The following is a 12141-nucleotide window of genomic DNA, read 5'->3' on the forward strand; positions in this document are numbered from 1 at the left end:
TTCTTTGCGTTACGGCACTGCGTTACTTTAACTGACAATTGCACGGTCATGCAACACTGCACCCAAATTAAATTTACATCCTTTTTTTCCCCCATGAATTGAGCTTTTTTACGGTAGTATTTTTTGCGCTATATATATAAAAAAAAAAAGGCCAACAATTTTGAGAAAAAAAACCCCAATAATTTTTGACTTTGCTATTAAACATGTCCAGTATAAGGCCAAAATGTATTCTGCTACATGTATTTGGTAAAAAAAAATCCCAATACGTGTAAATTAATTGGTTTACGTGAAAATTATAGCATTTACAAATGGCAGTATAGATAATGGATTTTTTTTTTTTTTACTAGTAATGGCGGCGATCAGTGACTTATAGTGGGACTGTGGCGGGCATTCTGACACTGTACAGTGATCAGTGCTAAAAAAAAAGGCACCGACACTAATAATGGCACTGGGCACTGAGGGGCAATCAAAGGGTTAACTATGTGCTGGGTGTATTTTACTATGGGGCCGTGTGTTTGTGCTTCACTGTAATCACACTGCTTTGCATGGCTGTGTTGTGCACAGCCATCCAAAGCAGTGTGCACGAGCTGACAGGGAGAACTGTTTTGTTTACAAACAGTTCTCCTCCCCGTCGGAGATGCTTGGCAATCAATGGGCACCAGCGAGTAATCACCATCCGGGACCTGGTGATTGACAGCCGCGGCTGGCGGGGCGCGCGTATGCCCCCTCCATGGAGATGCAAAATCACGTATGTATGCAAGTGATTTTGCGCACCCATGCCGCCCTGTAGCAGTATATCTGCTACAGGGCGGTCTGGAAGCAGTTAATGTGCTAGTAGGCGATGCTACTAGCACATTGTGCCCTTTACTTGCAGAGAGAATTTTCTTTTTTTTTTGTGGTTTACTACTGCTTTAATGTATACCACTGCTATGGTGTTATCTGACTTAATATGGTTCGGATGACCAGTCAAGCTGGGTGGTTCAGGAAAGGAAGAAACAGCCAAATCACCCAATATTCCAGAATGGTCGGTAGATGGGATTCATTTTACATCCAAATCCTATGCAATTACAGAGTGCCCAAGATTCCTCCCCAGCCCAACAGGCTGACATCTGTTGTAAGAATCTTCCAAGACACAGGAAATTGTATAGTAGATGCCTGGAGTGAAAATAAGCAAATGGGACTGCCTCGAAGGAAGCTATCATCAGCCAGAAAACTCTTGTGCAGATGCAGAGACACGGGTGACTTCGGGACTGCAGAGGTGGAGTCTGGGAGTAGAGAGTTTGCAGTTTCCTGAGGATGAAAAACTCAGGCTTGAAAAGTGTCTTAATACTAGACCAAGATATTTCAAATGATAAATTGATTCCAGCAAGGATTTCTGTAGGTTCACGATGCATCCAAACCTCTGAAAGATTTGAACATTGTCTGCAGAACCTATGCCAACTGTTCCCTCAGTAGGAGGTCTAGGTATCCCAAAGGTATGCCCCACATGTGCATTAGGCCAATGTGCCAAAAACAGGCTGAACGGTAGGACCACAAACTGGGAGTGCAGAAAGCCCACAGCAAAAAGTAAGTGACACTGCTGCTCTGGAAAAATGGGGATATGTAGACATGCACCCTTGATTTCGACCAATGTCAAGAAACCTCCTTGGTGAAGAAGGATGACCAAAGACCCCTTAGATTCATTAGAGAACTTCTTTGCACGAATAAAGACATTTAGAAATTCCAGATCCTAGAAAGGGAGGATGGCAATTTTGTCTTGGAAACCAGGAATAGGTTGGAGTAAAAACCCTGAAACCATTGTGCTACCAGGACTGGGGCAATGATACCATGTTCCAACAGACTCACTGAGGCTGTATGGGGATCTGTTAATCGGTTCAGTGACACAGGAAGGTTTGAAGCAACCAGGATGGTGGTTGGAAGAGAAACTCCAGCTTGCAGCCTCTGGAAACGAATTGCTGCACCCAAGCATTTGAGATGCAGGCTGTTTAAGTGTCTGCAAAAATTAACAGATGTCCCTCCACTTTGCAGTCCAACACTTTAGCTAAAGTATTCTCTGCATGTTCAGACAGATGACGTATGTGGGAAATGAGATGGCAAACCAACAATCCATTAACACTGCTGCTCACAGTAGCAGGCATTTGTTCTAAATGTTCTATGACCACAATATCAACTGCCACAAGTACATTTCTAATAATCTTAGACCAATGAGCAAGACAGAGTAAGGTCATGTCAAGAACAAGGTTGTAGAGCAGAACTTTCCAGGAAGTACAAAGCTGTAGAGACTATTATTGCTTACTGGTGGGATCCATAAAGACAGGTGCATCCTCCACTGGCATGACAGTCGTTTTGATGAGATGGGACACTTGATTAAGTCGGGACACACACACAAATACAGTGAGAGGGTAAACCAATTTTTAACAAAGTCGTCCTCAAACTTACACGACTGATAGGCACTTGGGAGGTGCAAACATCCTGTCAAGAGGTTTTCAGTCTCCATAAAGAAACATGGATAAGAGTAGATGCACCAAAAAAGTCTTTGCAGTCTTCAGAACAATGCTGGCAGAGGCAACAGTCTGAGTCTCTAGTTTTAAAGTAGTACCTACCTCATTAATAAGAGCCCAAATGGTTTGTTTCTGTTAGCTTGGAAATTTTAGCAAGAGACTGCAACTCCTCAGAGGCAAGTTCATCCAGCAAATACTAGAGAGACTCGGCATTAATGTCCTAGCAGCAGATGGCTGGAGGCTGCAAGCATCTCAGATACAGAATCTGCAGGAGGAAAAGGATGAGCATAATTATGGTCTCTGCAGTCAGTGTCAGCAAACATCTGTGCTATTTGTCCCAAAAAGTCCTGCATGACTGCAGTGAAATTATTTTTGGAAAGAGCGTAAGAGGTGGGCGTGCCCGACAAAGCTAGGGAAGACTCCAAGATTGTATAGCCCCTAGGAACAGAGGGTATGATTCCAGGCTACAGATGTCAACCATATCAGTAGGACCACTGGGAGGTAACACTGGAGCCGTTATTGGGGTTTGAAGTGGGGGACTCCTGGTACAGAAGGAATTTTGTTCCCCTGTGTATAGAATCAGATATGTTGCAACTGCAAGGTAGAAAGGCAACTAAGCTCAGGGGTATGAGGTACTCATGTACAAACCCAACTGTTGATAGCACGTGTATGGTCAAACAACCAGAGATAGCCAAGTCATTGAAGGCAGATAGCAGGAACCGACCAAGGATCAGAGTTCCACAAGCTGGAGCAGCAGCTAGGCTAAGCTTCCTCTATGCTGAAAAGCAGGAAAGAGAGTGAAGAGCACGCAATGCTCCACCCAGCGGATGAAATAAGTGCTCAATGCCTCAGCATTCACCCCTTCTGCAGTAAGCTGATGGAAGGCAGAAAATTTGAAGGCAATCAGCAAACAAAATAAGGTTGCTCCCAGGGCTCAGCCCAAAGGTCCTACTCGCAAAGTCTTCAATGACAAGGCGAGTTCTGAAACAAAGCCAAGGGCTCTGAAACTGGAAAGTGTTCCATGGCAATTTTTTTCTTTTACCAGCGCATGGTCTGTACAGTGCCACAAAGCTAGCCCTCCAACTTCCAGTTTGGCAGGGTCTGGGTATGATACTCCACCTCAAGCAGGAATGTGGTAGGAATTCTTAAATGAAGAAACAATTGAAGAAGAATTAAAGAAAAAAAGCTAGTAAAAACATGGTTAGACTTTTCCTAGCAGAGCTGAAGAAGAGATGATCATTAGCTTCACTAGGTCACTAGGAAAAAACAGAGGCATGCTGGTAATAGGGGTAATCCTGGGCCGGACTGTTTTTTTGTTTGCCAGTACTGAAACCTCCTGTACATGGCTGTATAGCCTAAAGGTGATGGCTTCCTGTGTCCTTCAGTGTACCAGAAACAAAATCTGTATTTAAAGAAGTAGACAGTGACTACTGGTAAAAAGATTACTAGGCATTTTCCCCTTTCACTCAATTTCATCTAAATACGAATGTTTTTATAGACAATAACATGGATCAGCTCTATAAAAACAAGACCGGATCCATATCGTTTGCTGTGTATCTTGTAACACATACCTGTTGGGGAGTTCCGCTTGGAAGTTACTCTCCTCACCTTCTTTTTTTATCCGGAAAACATTCATCAAGGTCATAGTGTAATCATTGTGAGTAGAGGCATGTGTTGTTCTCAAGTAGCGCTCAATAAGCTTTTCAAGGATTGAAGATACAAAAATGAGTGTCAAGTCTGGACTAAAGATTGGTAGTTCTGCACAAAGAAAACACTAGAGATCTCTAAAGCAATACTGCAGTTACCTGACAACTTTGTAATTCTGTTTAGTCAGTCTTGTGATTCACGTACCACTGCAAGACTGCATCTGCAGGTCTCTTAACTTTTCCACTGCTGCTAGAGCAATTTAGCTTGTCAATTGAACAGTGAAGTAGCAGCTGTACACTGATGGGGATACTCTAATTCTCTCTATCATATCACCAAGCTGTGTGTTAGACCGGAAGCACTATGCAAAAAGCATTAGAACCTGACTGGCTCCTAGTTTGAGTACTGCTGAACAGGTGATATTATTACAAGAGGCCAATATAAAGACAGATTGGGGTAGTATTTTAAAAGAGTTAAAATTTTCATACATATACATTTTGAATAAATGTGGGCATTGTACATTTGCCTATAGTTCTGTAATAAAGTTACAAACACTAAATCACTGACTCATATTTTAGTTATTTCATGCAAACATTCATTCAAAAACCCAGCTTATCTGTAACTTTCCCTGCTACAACAGGTTGTATGTTTGTCAATGTAGAGTAAGTGGGGAATTCTCTAAATCTGCATGAGAAATATTATACCTGAAATTCATCTGAAGTTTTATCCAAATTCTGAAGTGAGCAATGTAACTGCCGATACTGTCTGTCCAGTGGGTGCTCATGGGAGCCGAGATCCATACTTGCCAGCTTCACTGCAATCTGAATGTCACCTAAAGCCTGTAGGAGACAGAACATTCATATAACAATGATCAGTTTTATATGAATGTTTGATAAGCAGTAAATAACCGAACAGAAACTGTTGTAAGAACACTGGTTTAATGGCTGGTTTCGCACAATTCACCTAGCTGCATCTGAATTTCATCACACTTTCTGGCCATCACCCTGATTTGGACTGGCAACACACCATTTCTGATCTTCAATAAAAACTATTATTCATGGACCTGCATCAGGGAATGTTATGGCTTTATAGTAGACGATAAATTGAAGTGATCAGATGACAATCAGGCACTTTCTACTAGCACTGGGATGAATATCACCCCTCCATGTAACATTTCTTACTCCACAGGTCTGTTTTGTTGACACATCAGGAGTCTAACCCCCATTGTGTGGCAGAGAGAGTTTGGGCACAGACAGTTCAGTCTTGATATACAGACACACTACTGTGTGAAACCAGGGAGAAGTCAGGAGTAAACATTACTAACCTAATTCACAGTAGGAGGAGATGAAGTAGGAGTGATACACGTTTGTGACTCTCCTCAACAAACATGTGTTTCTGAGCCTGTCTGTAGGGTCAGGAAATGCAAAATCATAGCTGCAGGCAATCAAAAGTGAGAGAACACCACCTTTTATGGAACTATGTACTTAGTAAGCTACTCATACCTCCTTCTACTTACTCAGACCAACACACAACTCGGGGCAAGTAGCTACAGCCCTCACTAAGATAAATGGGACAGAGATCCTCTACTGAACTGATGGAGACATGCAGTTCTGTGCATGTGCACTTATTCTTCATAGACTCTAATGAAAAACAAAATCAACCTGCAGTCTTGCCATTGGATGGCTTTTCTATTAGGCCACATTGGACAGTACTGTACAGCCTTGATAGCTCAGAAGAGGCCTGGAACACTGCACAGCTCAGGCCGAAGCTCATGGACTACGTGAACCACTAATCAGAGAAAAGAACGAGGGGTACAAGTAGTGTGGGATTGAGCTGTAAGGCTTAGTTTATAAACACAGTTGTTATTTTAACTTGTATTCTCAGACATACTCCTGAGGGGGAGGGGATTTAACATTTGCACTGCCATGACCACTAATACAGGAGTTGGGGGTGAAAGGTTAACACTTTCACTAAATAATAAATAAACAGTGCAGCGCTCTAAAAAACTACAACTCAATTGTAATAATAACGACAAAAATAACAATAATGATATAAATAAAAAATTAGTGCCAACCCTTATTGAAAATAAGAAATTAAGTGCCAAACCATGACCATAAAAATAGTGTGCACACGGTTAAGTATGATAAATAACACTCCAAACGTCATCCAATAGAAAAAACTTTAGCAGTGCTCACATAGTGCCACAAAAATAAATCAACACAATATATGCATCAAGAGCAATATCCTTTTAGTGAAATATAAGGCAAATCATGCAATGTGCAGCAGTGATATAGGATAAACATAAATCAACATATATATCACCAAAAATAAATCAACATAAGTATATATATTAAAAAACAATGTCCTTTTAGTGAAAGATAAGGTAAATCATGCGATGTGCAGCAGTGATATTGGATGAAAAACGTGACTATGCAAAACTCCTCTTTCGTTAATGGCAAGATTGCCTCCTCACCTCCTCCTACTGACCCCAAAGGGCCAACAGGCTTGCAGGATCACCCTGGATCCTTAGTTTGTAATGGCCAGCAGCTTCCTTCCTTCCCTGGATCTCCTTTACAGGGTTCCAAATGCCCCTATTCAGTCAGGGCGGTCCTGAGGAGTAATAGCTCACCAATCCAGTGAGCCAAAAAAACTCTCTAAGTGCAGTATTGAGTCAACTTCATTTATTACAAAAAGAGTAAAAAAGGTTTAACACTCACATTGCAGACAATCTTCCCTCCTCACTGATGTGTGGGTGTACTGCATGTGAATGGGACCTCTTGGGTACAGCAAGATGGCGTCTCACGCCGGAAATGCGTCACCACGCACCGGAACTACGGACTCGCGTACCTACGCGTTACGTCACCGCCTACTCGTGACTTCATCTGGGTAACACCCTATGAGCGCAGTTCCTCCCTTTATACTGGGCCTAATGTGACAATTTAACTAGAGGCCCACCTCTCATACAATCCTCCGTACCCGCGCCATATTCCCGACTACATCTCCCATTTAGAACGGCGGCCATTTTCCCGACTCCCTCCTGTCATTTAGCCTCTGAATTTAATATGGAAATAAAATACATAAATAAATTGATACTCTGTCCACATCTCTGGGGAAGAAACTAAGGGGATAACCATATAATTAATACCAATAAAAATAAATATATATATAGGAATGAACTAATGTGGTATATAATTATATAAAAAAATATATAAAATCACAAAATTCCCTACATCATACAGTCTACCCACACATTTACATAATTTAATAGTGACATTAATAAATATATACTACTAAAATAACTAATAAATGGACATGGTAGGAAGAAGACTAAAAACTTCATCTCCCATCACCTATAAATATTGATTAAATTGCTATTTATATCTAAAACATTATGAATAATAATAAATAAAAGAATTTTTTAAAAACAGATGATACCTCAAATTTAAACTTCTAATAATATATGGATAATAAAATCCGTTGAAATTAGATACAAATAATGATCCTACAGGAATTTACCTCTAATGGGCCTAATATATGGATAATAAAATCCGTTGAAATTAGATACAAATAATGATCCTACATGAATTTACCTCTAATGGGCCTAAATGGGCAAAAAATTATGTATACTAAGAAAGGAGTACATAAAACATCTCAGTAATCACTGATGAAGCTATTTAGGTCGAACTCGACATTTAACCCTTTGGGGACTTGCGTATTCATAGAATAGATCCACCTAGACTCAGCCTGGCTAAGGGATTTAATTTTATTAGTCCCCCTCCAGTGTTTCTTAAACTTTTCAATCCCCCAAAATTTCATCTTGCTGGGATCCTTAGTGTTTCGAGACATTTTGCATTATACCACAATGTGTTTTGGAAATCCTTTATTAATATTCTGGATAGAGATGAGCGAATCGAACCAGGCGAACCGGAATTCGATAGGAATTTCAGGAAAAATTCGATTCGCGGCGAATCCGAATATTTGCCTACTTCGGGTGCGCGAATCGGATTTTTCCCGATCAGCCGGCAAAAGTGTCCCTGCAGAGAGCTCTGCTATTTCTGACATTTCTCTGACAGTTCCTTCACATGTACAGCGGTTGAAACATTGTATCTATTAGTTTCCATTTAGGATACAGATGTTTCAACCGCTGTACATGTGAAGAAGCTGTCAGAGAACTGTCAGAAATAGAGGAACGCTGCACATACACTTTTTGCCGGCTTGGAATTATTCTTATTTTCATCCTACTTCTTCTTCTTCTTCCTCTTCATCCTCTTCTTCTTCTTCTGAGGATGAGGATGAAGAAGAAGAAGAAGTAGGATGAAGAGGAAGAAGAAGAAGAAGTAGGATGAAGAGGAAGAAGAAGAAGAAGAGGATGAAGAGGAAGAAGAAGAAGAAGTAGGATGAAAATAAGAATAATTCCAAGCCGGCAAAAAGTGTATGTGCAGCGTTCCTCTATTTCTGACAGTTCTCTGACAGCTTCTTCACATGTACAGCGGTTGAAACATCTGTATCCTAAATGGAAACTAATAGATACAAAGAATTGTATTCTTCTTCCTCTTCATCCTCATCCTCTTCTTCTTCTGAGGATGAGGATGAAGAAGAAGAAGAAGAAGAAGTAGGATGAAAATAAGAATAATTCCAAGCCGGCAAAAAGTGTACCTGCAGAGCTCCTCTATTCTGCAGATACACTTAGAGGAGCTCTGCAGATACACTTTTTGCCGGCTTGGAATTATTCTTATTTTCATCCTACTTCTTCTTCATCCTCATCCTCTTCTTCTTCTTATGAGGATGAGGATGAAGAAGAAGAAGAAGAAGAAGAAGTAGGATGAAAATAAGATTAATTCCAAGCCGGCAAAAAGTGTATCTGCAGAGCTCCTCTAAGTGTATTTGCAGAATGTCATTTATGGAAACAAATAGATACAATGTTTCAACCGCTGTATGGAGTGAATGTCCCAGAACTGTCAGAAATAGACTATTTCTGACAGTTCTGGGACACTCCCTCCATACAGCGGTTGAAACATTGTATCTATTTGTTTCCATAAATGGATCCATTTATGGAAACAAATAGATACAATGTTTCAACCGCTGTATGGAGTGAGTGTCCCAGAACTGTCAGAAATAGACTATTTCTGACAGTTCTGGGACACTCCCTCCATACAGCGGTTGAAACATTGTATCTATTTGTTTCCATAAATGGATCCATTTATGGAAACAAATAGATACAATGTTTCAACCGCTGTATGGAGTGAATTTTTACAGAACTGTCAGAAATAGCTTATTTTTGACAGTTCTGGGACATTCACTCCATACAGCGGTTGAAACATTGTATCTATTTGTTTCCATAAATGGATCCATTTATGGAAACAAATAGATACAATGTTTCAACCGCTGTATGGAGTGAGTGTCCCAGAACTGTCAGAAATAGCGGAGATCTGCAGATACACTTTTTGCCGGCTTGGAATTATTCTTATTTTCATCCTACTTCTTCTTCTTCTTCATCCTCATCCTCTTCTTCTTCTTCTGAGGATGAGGATGAAGAAGAAGAAGAAGAAGTAGGATGAAAATAAGAATAATTCCAAGCCGGCAAAAAAAGTGTATCTGCAGAGCTCCTCTAAGTGTATCTGCAGAATAGAGGAGCTCTGCAGATACACTTTTTGCCGGCTTGGAATTATTCTTATTTTCATCCTACTTCTTCTTCTTCATCCTCATCCTCAGAAGAAGAAGAAGAGGATGAGGATGAAGAAGAAGTAGGATGAAAATAATAATAATTCCAAGCCGGCAAACAGTGTATCTGCAGAGCTCCGCAATAGGCTATTTCTGACAGTTCTGGGACACTCACTCCATACAGCGGTTGAAACATTGTATCTATTTGTTTCCATAAATGGATCCATTTATGGAAACAAATAGATACAATGTTTCAACCGCTGTATGGAGTGAATGTCCCAGAACTGTCAAAAATAAGCTATTTCTGACAGTTCTGGGACATTCACTCCATACAGCGGTTGAAACCGCTGTATGGAGTGAATGTCACAGAACTGTCAGAAATAGCCTATTTCTGACAGTTCTGGGACATTCACTCCATACAGCGGTTGAAACCGCTGTATGGAGTGAATGTCACAGAACTGTCAGAAATAGACAGAAACTGTCACAGAACTGTCCTTCTTCTCATCCTTCTCCTTCTTCTCATCCTTCTTCTCATCCTTCTCCTTCTTCTCATCCTTCTCCTTCTCCTTCTTCTCCTTCTCCTTCTTCTCATCCTTCTCCTCCTTCTTCTCATCCTTCTCCTCCTTCTCATCCTTCTCCTCCTTCTCATCCTTCTCCTTCTTCTTCTCATCCTTCTCCTCCTTCTTCTCATCCTTCTCCTTCTTCTTCTCATCCTTCTCCTTCTTCTTCTCATCCTTCTCCTTCTTCTTCTCATCCTTCTCCTTCTTCTCATCCTTCTCCTTCTTCTCATCCTTCTCCTTCTTCTCATCCTTCTCCTTCTTCTCATCCTTCTCATCCTTCTCATCCTTCTCATCCTTCTTCTTCTCATCCTTCTCATCCTTCTTCTTCTCATCCTTCTCATCCTTCTTCTTCTCATCCTTCTCCTCATCCTTCTTCTCATCCTTCTCCTCATCCTTCTCCTCATCCTTCTCCTCATCCTTCTTCTCATCCTTCTTCTCATCCTTCTTCTCATCCTTCTTCTCATCCTTCTTCTCATCCTTCTTCTCATCCTTCTTCTCATCCTTCTTCTCATCCTTCTTCTCATCCTTCTTCTCATCCTTCTTCTCATCCTTCTCCTTCTTCTCATCCTTCTTCTTCTCATCCTTCTCCTTCTTCTCATCCTTCTCCTTCTTCTCATCCTTCTCCTTCTTCTCATCCTTCTCCTTCTTCTCATCCTTCTCCTTCTCCTTCTCCTCATCCTTCTCCTTCTCCTTCTCCTCATCCTTCTCCTTCTTCTCATCCTTCTCCTTCTTCTCATCCTTCTCCTTCTTCTCATCCTTCTCCTTCTTCTCATCCTTCTCCTTCTTCTCATCCTTCTCCTTCTTCTCATCCTTCTCCTTCTTCTCATCCTTCTTCTTCTCATCCTTCTCCTTCTTCTCATCCTTCTTCTCATCCTTCTCCTTCTTCTCATCCTTCTTCTTCTCATCCTTCTCCTTCTTCTCATCCTTCTCCTTCTCCTTCTCCTCATCCTTCTCCTTCTCCTCATCCTTCTCCTTCTTCTCATCCTTCTCCTTCTTCTCATCCTTCTCCTTCTTCTCATCCTTCTCCTTCTTCTCATCCTTCTTCTTCTCATCCTTCTCCTTCTTCTCATCCTTCTTCTCATCCTTCTCCTTCTTCTCATCCTTCTCCTTCTTCTCATCCTTCTCCTTCTTCTCATCCTTCTCCTTCTTCTCATCCTTCTCCTTCTTCTCATCCTTCTCCTTCTTCTCATCCTTCTCCTTCTTCTCATCCTTCTCCTTCTTCTCATCCTTCTCCTTCTTCTTATCCTTCTCCTTCCTCATCTCCAAGGGCATTTAAATTAAAGGTACAGTGTTCTGCACTAATTTAAAGGCTCTCTGAAGCCTAGAAACCCTTTTTATAAGTTAACTTCGTAGCGAATTAATTCGCATCGAATCTCTTCCTGAAATTCGCCGAATCAGCCGAATCGAATTTTTGAAAAATTCGCTCATCTCTAATTCTGGACATGCTCCCTTAGCCTTTTCCACAGTGGTCTCTTTGTCCTGCCTATGTATTGGAGCCCACATTCACACTCCAAGCAATATACGACTCCCTCGGTTTTACATGATATGAAATCATTAATCTTATACTCCTGGCCCGTAGTAGTAGCAATAAAACTTTTTCGTCTTTTGTTTAGTCTTTTTGTGGCCAAACAGGTAAAACAATTTCTACATGGAAAAAAACCTTTTTCATTCAGGAAAGTGATATGATTTGTTGTAGGAGGATCCAGTACATTTTTGACCACCTTTGTCCTGATCGTCGGGGCTTTTCTGTAAATAAATCTAGGGGAGTCGGGTAA

General features: G+C 41.0%; 1 protein-coding gene across 5 annotated transcripts in view; it reads right to left on the bottom strand.

Moving 5' to 3' along the window:
- The window catches only part of PARP2 (poly(ADP-ribose) polymerase 2), a 79743-nt gene that overhangs the window by 9788 nt on the left and 57814 nt on the right, over positions 1 to 12141 (bottom strand). For all 5 annotated transcript variants that reach the window (XM_089687023.1, XM_089687021.1, XM_089687022.1 and 2 more), the window contains 2 exons: positions 4850 to 4984; positions 4073 to 4200 (listed from right to left, as the gene is read on the bottom strand). In XM_089687023.1, the coding sequence (XP_089543149.1) occupies positions 4073 to 4200; positions 4850 to 4984 (263 nt within the window). The remainder of the gene's footprint in view (positions 1 to 4072; positions 4201 to 4849; positions 4985 to 12141) is intronic.

Source organism: Staurois parvus, unplaced genomic scaffold (assembly GCF_062004578.1).
Source record: "Staurois parvus isolate SC_StPar_1 unplaced genomic scaffold, SC_StPar_1.0 ptg000415l, whole genome shotgun sequence".
In the NCBI taxonomy this organism is placed as follows: Eukaryota; Metazoa; Chordata; class Amphibia; order Anura; family Ranidae; genus Staurois; species Staurois parvus.